The sequence below is a fragment of the Monocercomonoides exilis genome (assembly GCF_001643675.1).
Source record: "Monocercomonoides exilis strain PA203 chromosome Unknown scaffold21-1407046, whole genome shotgun sequence".
In the NCBI taxonomy this organism is placed as follows: domain Eukaryota; phylum Preaxostyla; order Oxymonadida; family Polymastigidae; genus Monocercomonoides; species Monocercomonoides exilis.
In genome coordinates, this window is record NW_027150566.1 from 133,631 (window position 1) to 160,672 (window position 27,042).

The 27,042-nt window shown below is 44.0% G+C and overlaps 4 protein-coding genes across 4 annotated transcripts; 1 reads left to right on the forward strand and 3 right to left on the reverse strand.

Annotated features, from left to right (window-relative positions):
• Nucleotides 1-157: 157 nt before the first annotated feature.
• On the reverse strand, nucleotides 158-7,597 carry MONOS_13850c1 (uncharacterized protein; the record flags this gene model as incomplete). Its single annotated transcript, XM_067866592.1, has 1 exon — nucleotides 158-7,597. One exon carries the CDS (start codon nucleotides 7,595-7,597, stop codon nucleotides 158-160), a length of 7,440 nt encoding a protein of 2,479 aa, XP_067727691.1.
• A 3,915-nt stretch (nucleotides 7,598-11,512) lies between these two features.
• On the forward strand, nucleotides 11,513-18,952 carry MONOS_13850c2 (uncharacterized protein; the record flags this gene model as incomplete). The annotated part of the gene is made up of 1 exon (XM_067866593.1): nucleotides 11,513-18,952. One exon carries the CDS (start codon nucleotides 11,513-11,515, stop codon nucleotides 18,950-18,952), a length of 7,440 nt encoding a protein of 2,479 aa, XP_067727692.1.
• A 794-nt stretch (nucleotides 18,953-19,746) lies between these two features.
• MONOS_13849p1 (uncharacterized protein) lies at nucleotides 19,747-22,743 on the reverse strand (the record flags this gene model as incomplete). Its single annotated transcript, XM_067866589.1, has 3 exons — nucleotides 19,747-21,923; nucleotides 22,105-22,530; nucleotides 22,725-22,743. 3 exons carry the CDS (start codon nucleotides 22,741-22,743, stop codon nucleotides 19,747-19,749), a joined length of 2,622 nt encoding a protein of 873 aa, XP_067727693.1.
• Nucleotides 22,744-22,986: 243 nt separating this feature from the next.
• On the reverse strand, nucleotides 22,987-26,031 carry MONOS_13849p2 (uncharacterized protein; the record flags this gene model as incomplete). Its single annotated transcript, XM_067866590.1, has 5 exons — nucleotides 22,987-24,836; nucleotides 24,951-25,316; nucleotides 25,417-25,516; nucleotides 25,686-25,894; nucleotides 25,984-26,031. The coding sequence occupies 5 exons, from the start codon at nucleotides 26,029-26,031 to the stop codon at nucleotides 23,097-23,099; spliced, it is 2,463 nt and encodes an 820-aa protein (XP_067727694.1). The 3' UTR covers nucleotides 22,987-23,096.
• Nucleotides 26,032-27,042: the final 1,011 nt, after the last annotated feature.

Here is a 27,042-nt window from a genome sequence, read left to right on the forward strand (position 1 = left end):
AATGCGATAAAGCATTGAGGTGCCGTTAAGAAATGTGAGCAGAGTTTTTGAGGCTGCTGCAGGTTGACCAGATCCATTTGCAATAATGGCTAAGAAGCCTCAGTATTTTCATCAGGATGACGAAGCCTTGGAACTTTTGCTCGAAACATCAAAAGCTCTATTCATTGGAAGCCGCAGCGCTGCCAGAATAGTCCCCACCACCATCTTTACTCGCATAGTATCCACTTTCTGCTCCATCGTCAATTGCATCTGAGGCCGTGAGGATTACAGAGCCTGGCGGGAATCGCTGGATAAGCTCTCTCTTCATATCAGCAAGCTTGGGCCTCTGCTCGTTCTGCTGGAAAAAGCAAACTGAAACAAGACGGCTGAGCGTTGACCCGCTCACATTCGCCATATCCGGCCTTTCTCCTTTTGTAATCTTATCCCCTGCTATTACAGCTTCATACTCTCCAAAAGGGATATGCAGAGTTAGGCATTCCCACAGCATCATTCCGATCGAAAATACCACAGACTCCTTGGTTGCTCCCAACTTCTTGTTGATTAGCAGCTCTGGCGCCTTCCACCTCAAACACTCCTTTTTGAAATCATCCTCATCTTCAAACGCCGATGATGGTGGAGGCGAGCCTCTGCCGTTCCTGTTCGCTCTCGAGCAATCAGAGGAAGATGTGACAATGGTAGAAGCTGAAGAGATAGATGAAGTGTCTGAGTCAGAAGAGCAGTCTGAATGCATGGCAATGCAGATGACCATATGCTCAGAGAACAGCACAATGTGAGGACTCAGGTTGGATAATGACTGAAGAGGATTTTCCATTTCATCAAAGGAGTGAAGAGCTCCATTCGCCACCCAGAACAGGATCTGAGCAGCAGTTTGCTCCCTCTCCTTCAACGAGCCAATCGCCATCTCTTTTGTCTTGTTCCTCCCATGAAGCAGCATGAACAGCGAATCCCTCAAGTCCACAATCAGCTTCTCGTGTGGTGATGAACAGGCCATTGCATCCACCAGATTCGACATCGATGAGGTTGTTGGAAACAGACTCTCTGATCGAACAAATGTGGATTCTGTGTCTGAAGTGTCTGTTGTTGAAGTGGATGAGATGGATGGTGATGGAGATCCCTTTTGCGCCTCTTCGTTGTCATCGTCTTCTTCCAACTTCTCCAATGCCCAATCTGGAATCTTGTCTGAATCTTTCCCCAGAATGTATTCAGTGGATCCGCATTCACTCAACAAATGCTCCGATGACTCCGAGTGTCCCAAGCTTTTCTCATACACCCTCTTTTTGATCCTTTCATCGTTCTTCTTCTCAGCTTCCCTCTCTGCCCTTCTCCACTGCTCCTCCGGAGACATCTCCATCGTTATCATTTCAAACGCCTTCGGATCTTTTCTGATGTTATCGTTCACAATCTCTTGCAATTCCTCTGTCCTTCTCTTCGACTTCTTCCATCGAACAATAAATGCAACAGCAATGATTAGAACAATCAAAAACAAAACAGCAAATATCACTGCAATTATCACTGCCCATGATATTTTCACTTCTTTTCCCCCCTCGGCAATCCTTTCGTCTCCATTAACTTTGGGCTCGCTTTGATTCTTCAGAATGAAAGAATCAGTGGAAGATGGGCCTTTGGCATCTCCAAACAAAATACACACTTTCACTTCTGCCTCGTCTTCTGCCTCACTTATTGACTCCATTTTCAGCCTCCCTTCAACTTCTGTCTCTCTCAAATATCCACTCTCATCAAATCCATATTTTTCTATCTGCTTTTCATCCCCAATCTGCATCACAACCATGAACGACAAGTTGCATGGGAGAAGGAGCTTCCCTTTGAACACAATCTCCAATTCTGTTCCTTTCTTTTTTGTTTCAATACTCTCCAACACTGGGATGAAAAATGAAGATGCTCTTTCAAAAGCAATCCCTTCAAAGCTGCATCCCTCGTTTAGTATCCACAATGATGAGTTATCTTTCACTCCATCTCCTCCTTTCATGCTGGAAATTGACAGTGAAGCTGAATCAGAGCAAACGATGTTTCTTCTCATAGATGGATAGTTATCAATTGAGGGGTTGTTGCTGCTGAAGTTTCCTGCTTCAATCGTCATATATCCTCCTCTCACTGTTATTCCTCCCTTTGAGAAGTTGCAGATTGTCGTGTCTTTCATCAATACAGAACTCTTCGTCAAATCAATAATCGAACCATTCCACTTACATATGGCATCAGCAATTCCATTCATTTCTTCGGCATCATCGATCAGGCTCCCCTCAAACTGGCACAAATCCATCAAGACGTTTTCAGTTGACACCATCACCACTTGGCTCCCCTTCACACAATCCGAAATGCACTCACGAAAAGAACAGTTACACATTTCAAAGCCAGTCATGGATTGAGCTGCGCAAATAATGCAAGGACTTGGTTGTGATTGGCTGATGTTTGTGAATGATGACTGCGATAATAAAACAAACAAAGTTGGAAGGTTTCCTTTGAAGGAGATCAGGCTGCCATCTTGAAGAGTGATGTTTATTGCTTCTAACTTTAGGATGCTCAAATTCCGACTTGTGCCGCATTCAATCACTGGACTTGTGCTTCGAACATCGCGGATCGTCAGATCTTCAAATGTTGCACTTTCTGAATTCGACATCTGGAATACTGGCTTTGAGAATCCTAAATGGCTAACACTACATCGATCTGCCTCAAATAACCCATTTTCAACAATCAACAGTGAAAAGTCAAAAAGGGTTCGTGAATTCTCCATTGATCCGCTCTCCGATAGGAATGTAACAGATTCGAGAATAAGAGATCCATTCAGCTGGTGCATAAAGCACGAGCAGACAGCATTCTGCATTCCACTAAAAACAAATGAAAGCTTCTCAAATCGAACAGATTCCGAAGTGTTCACAACTCCCTCACTCTCAAGCTCAATTTCTCTCACTTTTATCTCAGCATTCCTGTTTGCTTCCATCGACTTGATTGTAACCTTCTGAGCAGAGCACGAACCAGTTAATGCTGTTTCATTCCAGATATACAACTGAGAATAATCTGAAGGAATAATGTGGCTCACTCCAACATTCAGCGATAAGCATGCTCCCTTCATTTCTCCACAATTCTTGCTATCGCTGCTATTCCCTGCAATCGTTGAAACAAATATGAATTCGCTCCTGAACACAAACACTCTCCCTAACAGATCCTCTTCATCCCCATAATTATCTGATGTGCATCCCCATATCGCCAGCTCCTTTACAAATGGTGCTCCAAAATTTAACAGGAATTGCCACTCAGTAATCTGAGAATCAAGATCAGTGCACTTCACAAACACGTCCCTCCCCTTCGATGCAACATTCCCCTTGAATGTGATATTCGACAGCACAAATGGCAACATCTCCTGTGTGATGCTCTGTGATTTCAAAAACAATCCTCCGCCTCTCCCAATGTTCGAACAAAAACAATCTGTTACATTTGTGTGATTCATCTCCAATCTTCCTCTTTCATTGAGAAGGAAAAAGATTCCACCTCCTTCGTTCGAGCTTCCAGATCCACAACCGTCTATTGTTGAATTCTGCATTTTCAATCTCATTTCATTCTGCACATCACAGCAAAGCAATGAAGGGTTGCTTGTCACGCTGTTCTTCACATTCACGAACGTGCATTTCCCAAATAGAAAATTCCACACTTCTGAATTATCATTTTCGCTTCCAGAAACTACAGTTTCACTCATCGCAATTGCACTTTTCCCGCTCAATGAAATATTCTCTAATGTTACATCGTTCGTGGCTATCACACATCCAACTGATATGCTCATTATCTCATGCATTGATGCCAACCCTGCCATCTTTGTCTTTTCAATCTCAACAATTCCTTTTACTGCACTGATCAATACAAATGACAATTCACCTTCAGCATTGTCACTAATGTGAATTGAGCAATACACAATACTCGTTTTGATTGCATCTGAGCCCGCCTGGATGAGTGTTCTCGCCCCATTATCAAAGGCAGTTGGAATCACCATCCCCGCTTCTTTGAATTGAACTACTCCTTTGCATTCAGCCACGGAATTCGCATTTCCTTCAATTGCTTGAACAAATATGATTTTGTCCGATTCTCTATTTGTTCCCTCTAGCATCATCCCGCTCATATTTATTTCGCTCCTCACGTCGCAAAGCCCCTGAACTGTGATCGACCCAATTCCCAAGTTACTCCCCCGCTTCAGCCCATAATCAACGGAAGCGCATGGATACTCCAACGGACCACAAACAACCACATTGTTTCCCTCAAGTGCAACATACACACTCGACCCAACATTTTTCCAGAAATAGATCAGTGGGATTGCACATTCTCTGTTTCTTCCATCATACCCTCTCATTGAATCTTCAGTCAGCATTTCCAATCTGTCTTTCACAAATGGCAATGTTTCGTTTTTGATGCTGTTGATAAGTGATGGAGATGAAACAAACAGGTCTTTTCCATATTTTGCATTGTTTGGCTTATCAGACGAAAAAGTTGGTGAGGATATGGCAAATAATGCTTCTTCTTCATTCAACAAGTTCAACATTATTCCTCCTCCAAACCCAACACTTTCACCTTCAAATGGAGTTGTGCAACAATAAAACTTACACCTGCTTATTAGTAGGTTAGTGTTTGCAGATGCTTCGAAAAAGAATGTACCTCCTCCAGTTTCCTCTTCCTCCCCAACAACAGCACAGTCTTCAAATGTGCAGTTATTGATTTCCACTTTGTATTCTCTTCCAGCATCCTTGTTCGAAACACTTATGCATCCTCCACTTCCCTTCGAACGAGTAATCGATGAAAATGTGCATCCAGACATCTCTTCAATATTTCCGTTGTGGCACTCAACAACACATCCATCATCAAATGAGATTTCTCCAAAATCGCAATTCATCATATTCATCGAAGGTCTAGAATTAATACTTCCCTCTACAATGAAAAATGATGAACTCCTTTTGGTAACTCCTTTTGTTGCAAACTCATTAATCTCCACAGCTCCTTCAACAGCCTTCACAAACACTGTCGAAATGCTTTCTGTACCTCCTTCCATCTCGCATTCATTCAGAATGAGCTTCCCTGAATGACACTCAAACACACTTTCATGAAAGGTCTGCGATTTCTTCAAAGAAAATACGATGCCAGTCACAGACGCACTGGCTGAGTTTTCAATCAAACCACTTTGAGCTCCATCTTTCTGATCAGAAACCTCGCACTTCATTTCATTCTCTTTTCCTTTGATACTCCATTCATCTGTACTCAAGCTCAATTCCTCCTGAAAGGCAAATGCTTCAAGAATGGTTATGTCTTTTTTCTTTCCTTCAAAGTGGACTGATGCTGCCTTGGAGATTGTGGAACATGGAAATGACTCATATCCACACAACGAAAAATCATGACTTGATCTTCCTCCGACAAGTGCAGGCCCTGAAAAATTATTCCACAAATAAACAACCAGTGGAATGGCAAATATCTCATTCAATGTTGATCTCTCAAACCCATTCAGATTCGACACATCATCCAAATCAACAACAAATCCAATCGAGCTTCTGCTTATCACACTCGAAAAATCATTCGCATTAATGAAGATTCCTTTCCCTTCTCTCGCATCGCACCCAGAAAATGAAACATCCTTCAAAGTGAATGAGCTCGCTCCATCATCCAAATGAAGATAAATCCCTCCTCCATATCCACATTCTCCATCTGTGTTGTGTGTTGCCTTGCAACTCACAAGTTGCAACAAGCCGCTTTCGTCATTTGAAGTTTTTGTTCTCAGCTGGTTAGCATCTGTCATATTTCCAACAGTGAATATCGATCCTTCATTCATCTCAACCCACAATCCTCCTCCATTTCCTCCTTTGCTCTCACACTCAGATATCAACCCTCCAATTATTTCCAGAGAGCAATCTTTCTCAAGCGTGCATTCCATTGCTCCTCCATCTCCTCCATCTCCTTTGAATCCACTCATCGTGTTGTTTGTGAGCTTCAGCATCTTGGCTGAATTTGAGGAAATTACTCGAATGGATCCTGATGGCAAATCTGCTTGTGAAGATGCTTTCACTGAAAGTGTTGAATCTTTAATCGAAAAAGAAGCTCCATTAGCCTCCCCAAACAAAACGCTATTTGTCTCAGAGAAAATATCTTCAACGATCATGGAAGTGAATGTGCCTGCAGCATTGCTTCCATCAAGACAAATCAATGGACAATTCTCAATTGTCAAGGACAATACATTAAACGATGAAACAGAAACCTCGCCTGCTGACACGTACAAAAAGATATAAGATAACGCTGACTGGGGGTCTTGAAAAGTTAATGAGCAATCATCAAATGAAAATAATTGCGATGAGGAGCCGAAGAATGCTTCGTGATTTGGAAGAACAGAAGGAACAGAGAAAACAAGGGAACTCATATTTGCATTTACACTGACTGTTATCATGCTTTCCCTCACTCCATTCGGATCATTGCTCACCTTCCATCCACTGCTTCCATCTTTGCCTCTGATCGTGTGCTTGAAGGAGTCAAATGATAGCTCATATTGAATTTCAATCATCCCATCAACGACAATCTTCTTTTCCTTTTCTTGCCTAGTCAAAGAATGTCTTAGAGTTAAACATGGGACTTCAGAAAATCCACAATAAAAATAATCAAATGTATCAACATTACTCACAATAATCTCTTCTGGTAAAGGAATCAAATAAACACACATCGGTATTGGGAATGTATCATTCCCATTATCATATCCTTGTATCTTGCCCTTTGTATCAAATGAAGCTGTCAATGAGGTAATCTTTCTGCTTTTTGCTGTTGAATTCAGATCGATCGAGTCAACAAAAATATCACTTCCCCATTTAGCTCTGTTTCCTTCAAATGCCGATGAAATATGAAAGTCTGTACCTATGTCTTTCACTTTCAGTCCAGTCCCTCCTCCTCTCCCTTGGATGGTTGAGGCAAAACAGTTCTTCACAACACCTCCTTTCACATTCAATGAACTCCCACTTTCCACTTCAACCAACATACCCCCTCCAAACTCAGAGGCTTCACTCCCACAGCCATCAATCGTGCATCCCTCAAGAGTTATTGAATATGACCCTTCATCCACATTCATCAGCGATGATCCTCCTGTTGTTTTCACGATGTTGCTGAAAGTGCAGTTATCCAGAGACAATGTTACAAGCGATCCTTGAGATAGAGATATCAAACTTGCTGTACTGAATGTTTGTTCCCATCTCACATCTTTCATCTTCAAATTTCCCCCTTTCAGTTTCATAAGTGAGTTCTGAATGCTCCTCTCTTCTGAATGATCTGCATCCATCGAAATATTCAATCTCTCCAAATTGATCCCACCAGTCCCTTGAACCTCAAATAATCTGCTTCTACGGTTGTTTTCAATTGACGAATTGTGAATCACTGACAAATCGCTCACATTCAACTCTCCTGTTCCAACACAAAACAGACTCTGTCCATTTCCCTCAAATTGTGTTTCAATGGATGAGCCAGATGGCGAAACTCCATTCACAGAGATTGTTTTCTCCCCAATCTCAATCCCCTTTCCTTCCACAACAGTTCCAGAAAGCACCTTGATTTCTTCAACAAACCCAGAAATCATTTGGGAAAGACAATGGCTGATTGTGAGACATGTACAACTTTCATTCAATCCACAGCTGAATGTATTCTTTGCATTTGTCTGATTTTGAGTTGAAGCAACAAACCTGTGTTTACTGAAGTTGTTTGGAAGCCATTCGCTTTTATCTCCATTTGCAAAATATCTCACCCCTTCTATTCGAGTTGAATAACAGAAAACAAGTTGAGAATCGGTTGAGTTATCTGCAATATAAATATCATTTCCATTTGGTGATGTGTTGCTATGAAAAAAGCAAAACCAAATTAATTCGCCACCAAATCCATTCATATTTATGCTTAATGCACCTCCTCTCCAATCAGAATGGCATCCATGGAAAAGACTATTTTTAAATACAATTTTGTCTTTCGCATGCCAGTGAAGAATACCTCCTCCATCTCCATTGATATTATTATGCCCACTGCAATTTTGAAACAAACAACTCAACACACTATCATTTGTTTTTGTTGACTTTGATTGCCAAATTCCAACACCACCTGCATCATTTCCAGACCATCCGTCTTTGAAAAGACAATTATCAACAAATACTTGAATGATCACTAAATTCATTTGAATGCCTGCTCCACCTGCATCATCCGAGGCTACGCAATAGCATTCAACAAATGTGGATTGCTTCACTGTACATTCAGAAATGTTTAATGCATATATACCTCCTCCTCTGGTGGATGTTGCATTGCATTTCACAAATGATGAATTCTCAACTGTTAATGTGGCATTTGGATTGTCATGCACATACAGTGCACCACCACATGGAGCTGAGCATTCATCCCATTTAGCATTAGAAAAATTCTGTGTTTGAGTTGTTGAATTTCTTTCTGTATTTCCTACTCTCCAATCCTCCCTTTTATTGTGAACGAATGTGCAATTGTAGCAAGAAAATGCAATAGATCCTTCTGTTCCACTCACAATCACTCCCTCCAGCACATTCATCGTTCTTTCAACTTGACTATCCTCCATTATGCTCATTTTCATCAACATCACTTTCTCAAATGGAGCTTTATCTTCTTCCATGAATTTCATTGTGATGTTTGAAAAAGCGCTGTATTTGATTCCTTCAAAACTTCCTTCTCCATTGCTCAAAACACTTCCACTCCCGCAAAACACAATGTTATTCCACTCACTGTTTCTCACTAACAACGACGAATCTTCTCCTTCCATCTTCACAAGACTCTTCATCATCATATCACAATTATAATTTCTTTTTTCTGTGTTCAAAGTTGCGTTTTTAAATTCACATGTTCCTTCATTGAAGATAAAATGTGCATTCAAACCTCTTTTTCTCATCAACAAACAATTATCAAGGTGCAGGATTGATTTTGCTCGAATACTAAATGTCATTCCATTATCCGCCTTTTCCAACGTTATTTCCTTCAACTTGACTGAGGAATTGCGTATTTCACAGAACATTTGAATAACACTTCCCTTTGACATATCTTTATTATTTAATGAAACAGAAAAACGGAATGAAGTACGTCCAGAACTTGATTCTTCAATCGCATTTGTTCTTAACACTATTATTATCAAACATTCAACAAATAAAAAAAGATTCATTTTTCGAAAATTTGAAAGGGATCAGTCAAACCATATTTTGTTAAGAATTTTAAGATCAAGAAGTTTTTGTTAAGTTATTGTACAATTTTATTCCGTTTGAAATTGTTTCTTATATTTTCTTTATTTGGTCATTTTGTTATTTCTTTATAATTTCTTGGAAAAAAAGTTTCTATTCATTTAGACACAATATTTCCTATTCTTTGAGATGAAATGCTTTTTCAACAAAATCTATTTGCAATTTTTCAATCATCCAATTTTTTAATTATATTTACTGAAATTACGCATCTTTTTTTTTTTTTTTTTTTTTTTTTTTTTTTTTTTTTTTTTTTTTTTTGAAAATAACGTTGTTCTTTTTTACACTAAATTTTCTTCTAAATACATAAATTGTTCACAAGAATTGAGGAAACAAGAACATTTAACAATTCTCTCAAATTTATTGTTTTTGAATCCGTGAAAAGAAATGCGTTTTTAATGAGAAACAGGATTTCTAGTTGAATTATCAATTTGAGTCAAACAATTCCAGAGAAGATTGTTTATGAAACCTAAAAAAATAATGAAAATTTTATTATTTATGGGAAGAGAGATCAAATACAAATGAATAGAAACCAGAAAAGCCGAATAAAAATGATGAATGTCACAAAAAATCCGATAATGATTGCATTCTTTTTAATGGTTCATTCTTTTCAATCCTTTGTCAAGTGTATTGAAATAAACAAAGCTCAAGAGAGATTTTCTTTGTTGAATGATGATATTCAAACAAGAATAAAAGATTCACAATTAATTGGAACAGAGGAATTTCTAAAAGAAAAAGAACAAGTAAATTTCGATTATTCAAGCAAGATTTCGAATCTTGACTTAATGTTGATCAATGACAGAAGAGATTTCGCTGAAATCCTATCGTCGATGATAGAAACAAATGCATCAATAATTGTGTCTTCGTTGAGATTCAATACATTTGGAGCAAAACGTTCCATATCAATTGACGCTTCTTCAAAGTGCGAATTCGAACATATCACTATTGTTGTATCTGAAAAGATGATTGTTTCCCCTGTTCATTGTCATGGTTTGTTAAATCTTTTCAATGTTTCGTATCTGTCTCCAAAATATCAACAAATAAACAGTTTAGTATCCACATCTCAAACAGCATCATTGAGATTATCTGAATCATCATTTTGTAATTTTGAGATTATTGACTATGAAAACTTTCTTCATTGTGGGTTTTGTTCATTAGAAGAAATTTCTAAATGTTCATTTTTCAATATCACTCAATATCACATGACAATTAATGAAAAAATTAAACTCGGTGCCTTGAAAAGTGTTCTTGACAATTGTCAAATATGTGATACAACAAATGGACTTCAAGGAGGAGTCATTTGTGGAACTGTTCATTCTTCTTCATTTTCATCAACAAATTCGTCATTCATAAATAATATGAGAATCGAAAACTCACTGAACAAGAAGAATGAACTGAATGCAACTGATACTCAACTCTTTGAGCTGAATGAATGGGTAAACGAAATAGCTGAATGTGGAGGTGCACTTTATGTTCATGACAATCAAAATGCGAAACTCACTGTTCTCAATTCTTCGTTTTTGAACTGTAAAGCAACAAAAACATATGGAGGAGGGATATTTGGTTTCAACATTTCTGAATTAGTTGTTGAAAATTGCATTTTCAACAACTGCGTATGTTCAATGCTAGAAAAAGATGGAGGTGGTGGAGGAGTTTGCTGCAACCAAATTCTTTCACAGGTTATCTTTTCGAATAGCCTGTTCAAGGATTGTTGGTCTGGAAATGATGGAGGTGGGTTAAGCGTTTGGTATTGCACATGTCAAATCCAAGATGCATGCATTACTGATTGTTTGTTTAACAATTGCAGTGGAAACAAAGAATCAAGTTCTGCTGGAGGGGCATGTGATTTCGTTTTATGTAATTCAAAAACAGAAAGCAAATCTTGTTGCTTTTTGAATTGTGTTTCTAAAGGAGTAGCAGGAGGAATTTATTTCAACAATAGTAATTCAAAAACCGAATTATTACTGTTTTTTTGCTTTTTTCATAATAACACTGCGAGAATCGGTGGATGTGACGTTGTCCTATTTGCTGCGAAAAATAACCAAATCGACTCAACATGTATCACAACAAGAACAACAGGAAATAGAGTGTCGATAAGTTGGGGTGCGACAAATAACACAAATGAGTGGTTAATTAATGTGGGAGGGAGATTAAGATATGTGAGTCATTTCACAAATAAGAACGACTCAAGAGATAGATACTTTTGTGGTTTTGATCAAGCGCATCCATGTGCTACTGTTTGTCATTGCCTTTCTCAAATGATTTCTGGGTTTGTTGAAGAAATCAAGGTGCTTTCTGGAACTGTTGTGGAAGGAAAGGGGATTGAGATTGGGGAGAAAACAATCTCTGTGAATGGAGTTTCGCCATCTGGCTCATCCATTGAAACACAATTTGAGGGAAATGGACAGAGTCTGTTTTGTGTTGGAACAGGAGAGTTGAATGTGAGCGATTTGTCAGTGATTCACAATTCGTCAATTGAAAACAACCGTAGAAGCAGATTATTTGAGGTTCAAGGGACTGGTGGGATCAATTTGGAGAGATTGAATATTTCGATGGATGCAGATCATTCAGAAGAGAGGAGCATTCAGAACTCACTTATGAAACTGAAAGGGGGAAATTTGAAGATGAAAGATGTGAGATGGGAACAAACATTCAGTACAGCAAGTTTGATATCTCTATCTCAAGGATCGCTTGTAACATTGTCTCTGGATAACTGCACTTTCAGCAACATCGTGAAAACAACAGGAGGATCATCGCTGATGAATGTGGATGAAGGGTCATATTCAATAACTCTTGAGGGATGCACGATTGATGGCTGTGGGAGTGAAGCCTCTGAGTTTGGAGGGGGTATGTTGGTTGAAGTGGAAAGTGGGAGTTCATTGAATGTGAAAGGAGGTGTTGTGAAGAACTGTTTTGCCTCAACCATCCAAGGGAGAGGAGGAGGGACTGGACTGAAAGTGAAAGACATAGGTACAGACTTTCATATTTCATCGGCATTTGAAGGAAACAGAGCTAAATGGGGAAGTGATATTTTTGTTGACTCGATCGATCTGAATTCAACAGCAAAAAGCAGAAAGATTACCTCATTGACAGCTTCATTTGATACAAAGGGCAAGATACAAGGATATGATAATGGGAATGATACATTCCCAATACCGATGTGTGTTTATTTGATTCCTTTACCAGAAGAGATTATTGTGAGTAATGTTGATACATTTGATTATTTTTATTGTGGATTTTCTGAAGTCCCATGTTTAACTCTAAGACATTCTTTGACTAGGCAAGAAAAGGAAAAGAAGATTGTCGTTGATGGGATGATTGAAATTCAATATGAGCTATCATTTGACTCCTTCAAGCACACGATCAGAGGCAAAGATGGAAGCAGTGGATGGAAGGTGAGCAATGATCCGAATGGAGTGAGGGAAAGCATGATAACAGTCAGTGTAAATGCAAATATGAGTTCCCTTGTTTTCTCTGTTCCTTCTGTTCTTCCAAATCACGAAGCATTCTTCGGCTCCTCATCGCAATTATTTTCATTTGATGATTGCTCATTAACTTTTCAAGACCCCCAGTCAGCGTTATCTTATATCTTTTTGTACGTGTCAGCAGGCGAGGTTTCTGTTTCATCGTTTAATGTATTGTCCTTGACAATTGAGAATTGTCCATTGATTTGTCTTGATGGAAGCAATGCTGCAGGCACATTCACTTCCATGATCGTTGAAGATATTTTCTCTGAGACAAATAGCGTTTTGTTTGGGGAGGCTAATGGAGCTTCTTTTTCGATTAAAGATTCAACACTTTCAGTGAAAGCATCTTCACAAGCAGATTTGCCATCAGGATCCATTCGAGTAATTTCCTCAAATTCAGCCAAGATGCTGAAGCTCACAAACAACACGATGAGTGGATTCAAAGGAGATGGAGGAGATGGAGGAGCAATGGAATGCACGCTTGAGAAAGATTGCTCTCTGGAAATAATTGGAGGGTTGATATCTGAGTGTGAGAGCAAAGGAGGAAATGGAGGAGGATTGTGGGTTGAGATGAATGAAGGATCGATATTCACTGTTGGAAATATGACAGATGCTAACCAGCTGAGAACAAAAACTTCAAATGACGAAAGCGGCTTGTTGCAACTTGTGAGTTGCAAGGCAACACACAACACAGATGGAGAATGTGGATATGGAGGAGGGATTTATCTTCATTTGGATGATGGAGCGAGCTCATTCACTTTGAAGGATGTTTCATTTTCTGGGTGCGATGCGAGAGAAGGGAAAGGAATCTTCATTAATGCGAATGATTTTTCGAGTGTGATAAGCAGAAGCTCGATTGGATTTGTTGTTGATTTGGATGATGTGTCGAATCTGAATGGGTTTGAGAGATCAACATTGAATGAGATATTTGCCATTCCACTGGTTGTTTATTTGTGGAATAATTTTTCAGGGCCTGCACTTGTCGGAGGAAGATCAAGTCATGATTTTTCGTTGTGTGGATATGAGTCATTTCCATGTTCCACAATCTCCAAGGCAGCATCAGTCCACTTTGAAGGAAAGAAAAAAGACATAACCATTCTTGAAGCATTTGCCTTTCAGGAGGAATTGAGCTTGAGTACAGATGAATGGAGTATCAAAGGAAAAGAGAATGAAATGAAGTGCGAGGTTTCTGATCAGAAAGATGGAGCTCAAAGTGGTTTGATTGAAAACTCAGCCAGTGCGTCTGTGACTGGCATCGTATTTTCTTTGAAGAAATCGCAGACCTTTCATGAAAGTGTGTTTGAGTGTCATTCAGGGAAGCTCATTCTGAATGAATGCGAGATGGAAGGAGGTACAGAAAGCATTTCGACAGTGTTTGTGAAGGCTGTTGAAGGAGCTGTGGAGATTAATGAGTTTGCAACAAAAGGAGTTACCAAAAGGAGTTCATCATTTTTCATTGTAGAGGGAAGTATTAATTCTAGACCTTCGATGAATATGATGAATTGCGATTTTGGAGAAATCTCATTTGATGATGGATGTGTTGTTGAGTGCCACAACGGAAATATTGAAGAGATGTCTGGATGCACATTTTCATCGATTACTCGTTCGAAGGGAAGTGGAGGATGCATAAGTGTTTCGAACAAGGATGCTGGAAGAGAATACAAAGTGGAAATCAATAACTGCACATTTGAAGACTGTGCTGTTGTTGGGGAGGAAGAGGAAACTGGAGGAGGTACATTCTTTTTCGAAGCATCTGCAAACACTAACCTACTAATAAGCAGGTGTAAGTTTTATTGTTGCACAACTCCATTTGAAGGTGAAAGTGTTGGGTTTGGAGGAGGAATAATGTTGAACTTGTTGAATGAAGAAGAAGCATTATTTGCCATATCCTCACCAACTTTTTCGTCTGATAAGCCAAACAATGCAAAATATGGAAAAGACCTGTTTGTTTCATCTCCATCACTTATCAACAGCATCAAAAACGAAACATTGCCATTTGTGAAAGACAGATTGGAAATGCTGACTGAAGATTCAATGAGAGGGTATGATGGAAGAAACAGAGAATGTGCAATCCCACTGATCTATTTCTGGAAAAATGTTGGGTCGAGTGTGTATGTTGCACTTGAGGGAAACAATGTGGTTGTTTGTGGTCCGTTGGAGTATCCATGCGCTTCCGTTGATTATGGGCTGAAGCGGGGGAGTAACTTGGGAATTGGGTCGATCACAGTTCAGGGGCTTTGCGACGTGAGGAGCGAAATAAATATGAGCGGGATGATGCTAGAGGGAACAAATAGAGAATCGGACAAAATCATATTTGTTCAAGCAATTGAAGGAAATGCGAATTCCGTGGCTGAATGCAAAGGAGTAGTTCAATTCAAAGAAGCGGGGATGGTGATTCCAACTGCCTTTGATAATGGGGCGAGAACACTCATCCAGGCGGGCTCAGATGCAATCAAAACGAGTATTGTGTATTGCTCAATTCACATTAGTGACAATGCTGAAGGTGAATTGTCATTTGTATTGATCAGTGCAGTAAAAGGAATTGTTGAGATTGAAAAGACAAAGATGGCAGGGTTGGCATCAATGCATGAGATAATGAGCATATCAGTTGGATGTGTGATAGCCACGAACGATGTAACATTAGAGAATATTTCATTGAGCGGGAAAAGTGCAATTGCGATGAGTGAAACTGTAGTTTCTGGAAGCGAAAATGATAATTCAGAAGTGTGGAATTTTCTATTTGGGAAATGCACGTTCGTGAATGTGAAGAACAGCGTGACAAGCAACCCTTCATTGCTTTGCTGTGATGTGCAGAATGAAATGAGATTGAAAATGCAGAATTCAACAATAGACGGTTGTGGATCTGGAAGCTCGAACGAAGGAGGTGGAATCTTTTTCCTTCTCAATGAAAGAGGAAGATTGGAGATGAATCACACAAATGTAACAGATTGTTTTTGTTCGAACATTGGGAGAGGCGGAGGATTGTTTTTGAAATCACAGAGCATCACACAGGAGATGTTGCCATTTGTGCTGTCGAATATCACATTCAAGGGGAATGTTGCATCGAAGGGGAGGGACGTGTTTGTGAAGTGCACTGATCTTGATTCTCAGATTACTGAGTGGCAATTCCTGTTAAATTTTGGAGCACCATTTGTAAAGGAGCTGGCGATATGGGGATGCACATCAGATAATTATGGGGATGAAGAGGATCTGTTAGGGAGAGTGTTTGTGTTCAGGAGCGAATTCATATTTGTTTCAACGATTGCAGGGAATAGCAGCGATAGCAAGAATTGTGGAGAAATGAAGGGAGCATGCTTATCGCTGAATGTTGGAGTGAGCCACATTATTCCTTCAGATTATTCTCAGTTGTATATCTGGAATGAAACAGCATTAACTGGTTCGTGCTCTGCTCAGAAGGTTACAATCAAGTCGATGGAAGCAAACAGGAATGCTGAGATAAAAGTGAGAGAAATTGAGCTTGAGAGTGAGGGAGTTGTGAACACTTCGGAATCTGTTCGATTTGAGAAGCTTTCATTTGTTTTTAGTGGAATGCAGAATGCTGTCTGCTCGTGCTTTATGCACCAGCTGAATGGATCTCTTATTCTCGAATCTGTTACATTCCTATCGGAGAGCGGATCAATGGAGAATTCACGAACCCTTTTTGACTTTTCACTGTTGATTGTTGAAAATGGGTTATTTGAGGCAGATCGATGTAGTGTTAGCCATTTAGGATTCTCAAAGCCAGTATTCCAGATGTCGAATTCAGAAAGTGCAACATTTGAAGATCTGACGATCCGCGATGTTCGAAGCACAAGTCCAGTGATTGAATGCGGCACAAGTCGGAATTTGAGCATCCTAAAGTTAGAAGCAATAAACATCACTCTTCAAGATGGCAGCCTGATCTCCTTCAAAGGAAACCTTCCAACTTTGTTTGTTTTATTATCGCAGTCATCATTCACAAACATCAGCCAATCACAACCAAGTCCTTGCATTATTTGCGCAGCTCAATCCATGACTGGCTTTGAAATGTGTAACTGTTCTTTTCGTGAGTGCATTTCGGATTGTGTGAAGGGGAGCCAAGTGGTGATGGTGTCAACTGAAAACGTCTTGATGGATTTGTGCCAGTTTGAGGGGAGCCTGATCGATGATGCCGAAGAAATGAATGGAATTGCTGATGCCATATGTAAGTGGAATGGTTCGATTATTGATTTGACGAAGAGTTCTGTATTGATGAAAGACACGACAATCTGCAACTTCTCAAAGGGAGGAATAACAGTGAGAGGAGGATATATGACGATTGAAGCAGGAAACTTCAGCAGCAACAACCCCTCAATTGATAACTATCCATCTATGAGAAGAAACATCGTTTGCTCTGATTCAGCTTCACTGTCAATTTCCAGCATGAAAGGAGGAGATGGAGTGAAAGATAACTCATCATTGTGGATACTAAACGAGGGATGCAGCTTTGAAGGGATTGCTTTTGAAAGAGCATCTTCATTTTTCATCCCAGTGTTGGAGAGTATTGAAACAAAAAAGAAAGGAACAGAATTGGAGATTGTGTTCAAAGGGAAGCTCCTTCTCCCATGCAACTTGTCGTTCATGGTTGTGATGCAGATTGGGGATGAAAAGCAGATAGAAAAATATGGATTTGATGAGAGTGGATATTTGAGAGAGACAGAAGTTGAAGGGAGGCTGAAAATGGAGTCAATAAGTGAGGCAGAAGACGAGGCAGAAGTGAAAGTGTGTATTTTGTTTGGAGATGCCAAAGGCCCATCTTCCACTGATTCTTTCATTCTGAAGAATCAAAGCGAGCCCAAAGTTAATGGAGACGAAAGGATTGCCGAGGGGGGAAAAGAAGTGAAAATATCATGGGCAGTGATAATTGCAGTGATATTTGCTGTTTTGTTTTTGATTGTTCTAATCATTGCTGTTGCATTTATTGTTCGATGGAAGAAGTCGAAGAGAAGGACAGAGGAATTGCAAGAGATTGTGAACGATAACATCAGAAAAGATCCGAAGGCGTTTGAAATGATAACGATGGAGATGTCTCCGGAGGAGCAGTGGAGAAGGGCAGAGAGGGAAGCTGAGAAGAAGAACGATGAAAGGATCAAAAAGAGGGTGTATGAGAAAAGCTTGGGACACTCGGAGTCATCGGAGCATTTGTTGAGTGAATGCGGATCCACTGAATACATTCTGGGGAAAGATTCAGACAAGATTCCAGATTGGGCATTGGAGAAGTTGGAAGAAGACGATGACAACGAAGAGGCGCAAAAGGGATCTCCATCACCATCCATCTCATCCACTTCAACAACAGACACTTCAGACACAGAATCCACATTTGTTCGATCAGAGAGTCTGTTTCCAACAACCTCATCGATGTCGAATCTGGTGGATGCAATGGCCTGTTCATCACCACACGAGAAGCTGATTGTGGACTTGAGGGATTCGCTGTTCATGCTGCTTCATGGGAGGAACAAGACAAAAGAGATGGCGATTGGCTCGTTGAAGGAGAGGGAGCAAACTGCTGCTCAGATCCTGTTCTGGGTGGCGAATGGAGCTCTTCACTCCTTTGATGAAATGGAAAATCCTCTTCAGTCATTATCCAACCTGAGTCCTCACATTGTGCTGTTCTCTGAGCATATGGTCATCTGCATTGCCATGCATTCAGACTGCTCTTCTGACTCAGACACTTCATCTATCTCTTCAGCTTCTACCATTGTCACATCTTCCTCTGATTGCTCGAGAGCGAACAGGAACGGCAGAGGCTCGCCTCCACCATCATCGGCGTTTGAAGATGAGGATGATTTCAAAAAGGAGTGTTTGAGGTGGAAGGCGCCAGAGCTGCTAATCAACAAGAAGTTGGGAGCAACCAAGGAGTCTGTGGTATTTTCGATCGGAATGATGCTGTGGGAATGCCTAACTCTGCATATCCCTTTTGGAGAGTATGAAGCTGTAATAGCAGGGGATAAGATTACAAAAGGAGAAAGGCCGGATATGGCGAATGTGAGCGGGTCAACGCTCAGCCGTCTTGTTTCAGTTTGCTTTTTCCAGCAGAACGAGCAGAGGCCCAAGCTTGCTGATATGAAGAGAGAGCTTATCCAGCGATTCCCGCCAGGCTCTGTAATCCTCACGGCCTCAGATGCAATTGACGATGGAGCAGAAAGTGGATACTATGCGAGTAAAGATGGTGGTGGGGACTATTCTGGCAGCGCTGCGGCTTCCAATGAATAGAGCTTTTGATGTTTCGAGCAAAAGTTCCAAGGCTTCGTCATCCTGATGAAAATACTGAGGCTTCTTAGCCATTATTGCAAATGGATCTGGTCAACCTGCAGCAGCCTCAAAAACTCTGCTCACATTTCTTAACGGCACCTCAATGCTTTATCGCATTTTTGCCTCATTTTCTTGTTTTCTTTCTTTCTCTCGCTCTCTCTCCTGTTCTCACTGAAATTTTATCATTCACTTCATTGTTTTTTTGATTTCCTTTTACTAAAAAGGGTGTTGAAATAAGCGTGCAAGCAAAGAGTCATTTAATTTTTGCGAGTGCAAATATTTGCAGAAGCACTTTTCCGCAACCTATCAAATGAGATGCATACGATAGATAATGCTGGACAGAAGTTTTTTGCTTCCATTCATCCAAAACAAACAAAAAATTATCCAATTTTCTCGCACAAATCGTACACCTTCATTAAATAAAATTTCCTCTCATAAAACTGGAATATACACAGAATCACAAAACCAACACAAAAGTATTCCGGCTGGCCCGAATAATTTGTAAAAAATGAGCAACTATCAGCAGCAGCCAATTTAAAGCATTCCTAAATCACAAAACTAAATAAAACTCCTCATATCGTTCGCTTGTGATGTTTCCATGCTTTGCTCCGCTGTCCGCCCCAGCAAGTGCGACGCAGTTGACACAGGTCCTCCGAGCCATGTGAAACAGTCTGCTGACTTACGCCAATTCGTAATCATTCTCACATGCACCAGAGCAAATATAACTGTGTTTGCAGACACTCCGAGCACTCCTTCTACGTCGATACAAATCCCACCATCGGAGTTGAATAAGCCGCCGAAGGGTATCCAATTGTCGAAGACCCTGAAAATACGTCAGTTGGCAGCGACAATGATGATAAAGACGATGCATATGAACTGCGCGTGTGCGAAAATGCTTCTCCTCTTTCGTTTTTCGCCTCTTCGTTTTTGCCCCGTTTTCCTTGTAATTTCTCCCTCTCCTGTGTTGGCGTAAGCGTCCTGCTGCCATCCAGCGCACCCCTCTTCTCCCGAGGCGATTTCTCAACCCCCTTTACCTGGCTCAGGCGCAGCAGTGGGACATCCATGAACCCAGCACTTCTTCCCGTCTGCTCTCCGCTCGTTCTCTCTGTCCAACGCTCCTGGCCTTCTCCTCCGCTCTTCCATCCGTCTGATGCCCCAAGCCCTAGCTTCGGCTCCACACCCAATCCACTTGTCCGCGATGTCGGCGACCCAAACAGAAACGTAGATACTGTGGCTGCCGATGGCTCTGATGTCGTGATAAATGAAAGACGTGGCCCCTTCTCGTCGCTTGCTTTGTGCCGCACTGGCCGCGGACGGAAGCGATATGGCTCAAGCTCATCTGGTTCTGGTGAGCTCGGCGACGTTGCCTGCAGCGGCTCCCCTAATCCGTCTCCTGCGGATCCATTTTGTGCTTCAGCTTCCCCCTCTAATTTCTCTCGCTCCTTCTCCCCTTCATCCTCGTGCCCCTCGTCCTGGACATTGTCCTGGTCTTTTTGCTGTGTTTCCTTTTCCGCTTCTTTCGTCATTCTGCTCTGCCTCGCTCCACCCTGCTCTTCATGCTCCGTGCTCTCTCCCGTTCCACTTTCTTTTTCATCTCCACTTCTGTCTTCTCCATCTTCATTTCCACTCTCATTTGCATCTTCGCTATCGCCAGCCCGTTCGTATCTCCAAGGATGATGGCGGTGGCGGTGGTGCGGATGCTGATGGTGGTGGTGTTGGTGGTGGCGGCTGTGGCAATGTTCATCGTCATCCACTTGCAACATCTCCTCCTCTTCTCCTGGCTGCACAGAATCCCTTAGCACCATCCGCTCCACCATCCGCTGCGGATAAACACGGACAACACTGTCTGGCTGCGAATACAAAAACGTCATCTCCTTTCGGCTTCTCGCTGTCGCAGGCGCAGACGCCCTTCCCTCCGCCCCTTCTCCAAACCTTCTCCCTCTCGGTGTCTCTCCCTCAAAATCCTCCCCAAACTCCTCATCTCTCCTTCCTCTTCCAATCTTTGTTCTTCCCTCTGCCTCCTTTCCTTCTCCTCTCTCATCCTCCATCCTGTCGCAATTCTCGCTGCCTTCTCCCCTTTCTCCTTCTTCTCCTTCTTCTCCTTCTTCCCCTTCCTCTCTTCCATCGTCTGCTTCTGCCTCTGTTTCTGTTTCTGCTTCTGCTTCTGCTTCTGATCCTCTTCTCGTCTGCTCTTCCACACCCCACTCATCTCCCCTCCACACTCGCCCTTTCTGCCTCTGCTCCAAATAGAACTCTCTCCTCGCTTCCTCTCTCCTCTGCCTCGCAAGCATCGTCTCGCTCATCTCCATCGCCCTCCTCTTCGCGTTCTTCTCTCCCAGCTTTCGGTTCAGCTCCCGCCTTATCTCCCGCATCTTCACTGCCCCTTCCCTCCGCTCCCGCTCCTTCTCGTCCTCCCGCAGCATCACTGACACCTTGTACTCTTCCCCCACAATCATCTTCTTCTGCGCCGTCGTCAGGCACGAAAGCTCCGATTCCTTAAAGAACTCCCCCCGCGGCTTCAGCAGCAGCAGCGTCGGCGACACCCCTTCTGCTGCCCCAGCTGCCCGCCGCCGCCGCAGCTCCTGCTTCCCCGACCCTGCCCGCTCTGCCTCCCGCCGCTCTTCATACTCCCGCATCCGCGCCAGGTTCTGCCGCTGCTCCTGCATCTTCCGCTCAAACAGCCCAATCGACTCCTGCACTTTGTTCGTCGCCCGCCCGCTCCCGCCACGCCGCCCCGCCCCATACGGCACACCATACGACACCCCGCTGCCTCCCAACGGCCCCACACCAACGCCACCCCAGCTGCTCCCTGCTCCCAGCCCCGTTCCAGTTCCAGTCCCAATCCCATTCCCATTCCCAGTCCTATTCCCGTTCACATTCCCTTGCCACGTCTGCCGCGCAGAAACAAGCGGCGGAAGAATGTGATCTGTCTCTGAAGCAGCATTCACACAAAAGTCAATCAATAATCATTATATCATCCATTTAAAGTTCAATATTGGTTAATAATAAAATAAAAAACAAAAATAAGCTGGCTTGCTCATAACATCCTTTTCTTTTCTTTTCTTTTCTTTTCTTTTCTTTTCTTTTCGGCTCCTGCTTCTCCTCCCACACACCGTTTCCTGTCCTCCCGCATCCCTCAATTTTCGACGGCGGCGCATCATATGCCGCATACACCTCTTCTCCTGTCACCGGCAGCAGCAGCTCGCTTCCACTCGTGTTCCGCACACCTGCCCCGCTCTTCCCTCCCCCTCCCCCGCGCACCCCGTCCTCGCTCCCTCCCCGCTCCTCTCCCCTCCTCCCATTCCAGCTCAGCCCCATCCTCCTCCCCATCCCCTTTCCCTTTCCCTTTCCCTTTCCTCCTTCCTGCTCCTCTTTCTGCTCCTTCGCCAGCGCAAGCTGCCTCTTCCGCGCCTCCCTCTGCTTCTCAAACAGCTTCTGCGTCGCTGCCCGCGATGCTGCCGCTGCTTCTCTTTCCAGCTCCAGCGCCTCGTCTGCTGCACTCACCACAACAGACGACCCGCTGAACGAATGCCTCAACACTGAAACCAACCCCGATACATACATACATACATACATACATACATACATACATAGTGAAAGAGAAATAAAATGGAAAAAATAAAATAAAAAATAAAAATAAAAACACTTTATTATTTCTTTTGTTTCTTTTGTTTCTTTTTTTTTCTTCAAAACTCTCTCACTCGCCAGCCCACCCACCCGCTCATTTGCACACCTGGCATTGTTGCCGACATGCTCTGTGTGATAAATGTGCCACTTCCTTCGCCCCCTTCTTTTCCTCCTCTTTCTCCTCTTTCTCCTCTTTCTCCTTTTCGCTCTCTCCGCTTTGTTCTCTCCGCAAACGGATCCACCCCGCTCCGCCCATCCACCGCCGCGTTGTACACACGCAGCGGCACCGCCAGCCGCTCCACCCGCTCTGCCCCGCTCAGCCCCTTCGCCTCCTCCTCCGCCGCATCCCGGCACCGCACCCCGCGGATCGCCCCCTTCTGCCCCACAAAATACTCCAGCTCCTCTGCCCGCACATACTTCGACTGCACTATCGCTGCCCAGTGCAGCGACCGGAACCGCGCCGACGCTGGCGGCGTCTTCACTCGCACCAGCCGCTCCGGCAGCTGATGCACTGGCACCGTGCACACCCCTCCGACACCGGATTCTCCGACACCGGCGGGTGGAACACGTGGTATGCCGGCACCCTCCTCCCTCCATCTCCTGCCCTTTCACCCTCACCCTTCTTCTTCTTCTGTTTCTGTTTATGCCTTTCTCTTTCTTTCCTATTGTTGTTGCTGCCATTGTTGTTGCTGTTGTGCTCTGCCTCTTCCTCAATCACCGATGGCGACAGAGTGGCCAGCGATCTTTCCGACTCATCCTCTGCTTCTGTCTCCGACCCCCAACTCGACTCGCTCGACGACCAAACTGACTCCGACTCTGCCATCGAATCCTCCTCTTTCTTCCCTTTCTTCCCTTTCTCTTCCTCTTTTTCCTTCCCTTTCTCCTCTTCCTTCTCTTCCTTCTCTGACACATCATCCAAGCACATATCTCTCTCTTTCCCCTCCTTCTCCTTCTCCTTTCTCTCTTTCATCGCTTCTGCTCGCTCCCGCTCCTTCCGCAAAATCCACCGCTCCCGCCGCCGCTCCCTCCGCCGCCGCTCCATCTCCTTCTTCTGCTCCTCCGGCCCCACAAACAGCGACGTCCGCGACTCCCACCCCGGCGGCGCAGGCATCTCCAGCGGGAAGAAGCACTCCCGCAGAAACTCCGGATTCGGGATAAACGTGTTCTGCTGCTCCGCGTCAATCTCCTCCGACGACCGCGCCAGCCCATACGTCACATTCGGGTCTGCAAACACGTGGAACACACGCTTCGAGTGCGGTCGCCCATGGAAGTTCGCTGGCTTTGCAGTTGCCCCTTCCCCTCCTCCTCTTCCTCTTCCTGCCTCTCCTTTCATCCCATCCACTCTGCTCCTCTCCCAAACACCCCTTTCCCGAGCCCTCGCCATCTCCGCTGCATCGTTCAGCGTCGTCCCCTCCACATTCGACTTCTCCAGCGCTCGCCGCGTGAACGAGCTCATCAGCACAGACGCCCCGCCAATGCCCCTCCCCCGTCGCTCTCCCCGGTCTGTCATCCACCCGCCTGCTGGCTGCCTCTTCCTCTCAATCCCTCTCCCACTCCCACTCCCAATCTCCGAAGATGCACCTGCAAATGCACCCCGCCTCCCCACGCCCTGTCTCAGCGGCGCTGGCGGCGCACGCACAACTCGCAGCGGGTTGTGCGACAGCTGCGACACACTGCTGCTCTGCGGCAGCACATCCCGAGCACTCGGCGCACTCCACGACGCCGGCTCCCTCGCCACCCTGCTCGAGCCCTGCGACCCTCCCGCCGCCTCAAAAGACAGCGTGCCAGAGCAAAGTGCATTCTGCTGCTGCTGCTGCCCCGCTGGCGGTGACGCAACAAGCATCGGAATCCACCGCGCTGTCATCCCTCCTTTCTCACGGGTCTTTCCCATTTCTCCTTCCTTTTCTGCCTCTTCTGCTCCTCCCTTTTCTCCTCCTTCATCTCCTCCTTCACTTCCCTTGTCTCTCTTCCCTTCCTTCCCTCCAGATGTCCCACCTGCCCCGCCTGTCGCAATCGAGATCCCCGTCATCTGGATCGTCTGCATCAGCTTCTGCGCCGACCGCTCCTTCGCCTTCCGCTCCCGCTCCCCTTTCTTCTCGCTCGCCTCCCTCATCGCCCCCAGCGTCCTCTCCACCGTCTCCGGGTCATACAGCACCCGCGTCCCTGCCCGCAGCGACGCCAGCTCCTGCGACAGACTCGCCCGCCCCATGTCGTTCAGCTGGTCGAAAATAACAGCAATAACAACCACAAAATAATAATAATAATAATAAAACAAAAAAGTGCCGGTGTGTTTTCCCAATGAATCATTGACAAAAGAACAGAATCAGCAAACACTGAACGACATTTTGGGGATCCCTGACACATCCAGGTCGTCTGCCTCTGTCCCCAGCTGCAGCTTCCCCATCGAGTACGACACGTTCGGCGTCATCTTCCACCCCGCCGGCCCTCCCAGCGCCTTCTTCTGCCCCTCCACCTCCTTCTCATACTCCCGGTCCAGATACCCCCGCGCCTCCTCCTCGCTCCCGATCCCCGTCAGCCCCCAGAACACCCGCACCTTCCCTTCCCCAAACTCCGGCTTCTCCACACACACCGCCGCTATCCCCAGAAACTCGTGCAGCGGCAGCCGGTGCCGCACCTCCACCTCCACGCTCTTCAGATGGTCTCCCAGCCGCTTCGGCGAGATCAGCAGCTTCGCCGACTGCGCCACCACCGCCACAGGAAAGAATAAAATTCAAAATAAAATTTCAAAAAAATTAAAAGTCAGGAGCGTTGCAAGCATCTCCTCTGCCCCCACACACCTCCAGGCACTTCTGCACCAGCCCTGGCTTCTCAAAGTTCAGCCCGTCCTCCTCCTCAAATATCCCAAACGCCCGCACACACCGCCCGATCTTGTGCACCCTGCGCCCGCCAGCACAGATGCATGAATAGATAAAAGAAAAAATAGAAAACGAACAATTATTTTTGAAAGAATGCCACATTTCTCTCTCTCTCTCTCTCGCCCTGCCCCAAAGCAAAAAAAATAAAAAATAAAAAATTCTCGCAAAAGTCGCCCCTCCGCCCCGCACACGTGAAGTTGCACTCCTCCAGCAGGTACAGCCCCATCTTCAGCGCCTTCATGTTGTGCGACGCCGTCCTTTTGTTCAGCGTCTGGTCGTTCATCCGCCGGAACCCCGGCGTCGCCACCAGCATGTCCACCCCGCCCTCCTCCACCTCGCACGCCCCCTCGTCTGCCACCGCCCCCCACCCCGCAAGCTGCTCCGCGCTCACCGTCGTCATCTGCGTTTTCCCCAAATACACAAACACAGCCACACACAAAACACAAAAAATCATCAAATTTTCAGAGACCCCGCTCCGTGAGTGCACACATTCAGCGCCCGCAGCAGCGCATTCAGTACCTCGATGTTCACTCCCATTCAGCTGATTTTCGCTTTTTTCAACAACTCGCGTTTTTATCCTGGGCCTGATCTCTCAGAAAAAAAAAGAGAGAAAGAGAGAGAATGAAAAGGATTCATGCCAAAGACAAGGCAGAAAAGGACTTTTCGCCTTTTTTCGAAAAGAAGGAAAAAGAACGTTTCATTTGGAGAGAGAGCAGAGACACTGAATGGAAAAGTCTTTTAAAGTGATTGATTTCAAATGAAAAGTGATTTCTCAAGGCCAATTGTTGTTTTTGTGTTTGTGTTTCAAAAAGCATATAAAAGTGTGTTTGCAGCGCAGACACGCAGAAAAGCAGTGTTGTGGCGCTGCACAGCCTGTTGTGGTGAAGTGCCGCTTTGTGAAAGAAAAATAACAGCGAGCAGCCTTCTGCCAGGAAGTGGGCAGTGCTCTTTCTCCAGACAATTCAATCTTTGCAAACTTCAAGCAATAACCTTTAGTGAGAGTTTTCTTTCTTTTTTTTTAAACATATGATTCCTTAAAAGTTTATCGAATTGATCTGAATGCTCTTTCCATCTCTTCATGAATCCAACTTCCAACTCAAATCTCCTCTTCGAAACATCTTTTCTCTTTAACCCAAAAATCTCTTCAGTCCTCTCAATCTCATTTCCATCTTGCATGTATCCACAAATCTGGCTCTTTTTCTCTTTTTCTTAATTTCCCAATCTGCCTTCTTTTTCTTCTTTCCTTCCTCTTCTTCTCATTTCCGTTTGCGTTTCATTTCTTCGGAAATGCCCTTCGTCTTTGAAAGCATCAAATTCCTCTCACTTTCAATTGCCCGAATGAAAAATGATAATTCAAAAAAGAAAATAAATATTCCAAAAAATTGTTGCAGACCTTCAGAACAAAGCACGAAGCCATTTTCAATTTTTCATTTCATTGGCAATGCTCCTTTTTCTCAAATAAAAATTCATTGTGCCTTCAGTGTTCATCGGTTTCAGCAGCAGACTTGCCAGCCATCAGCCCTTGCTGTCAGACCTCTCCATTCTGCT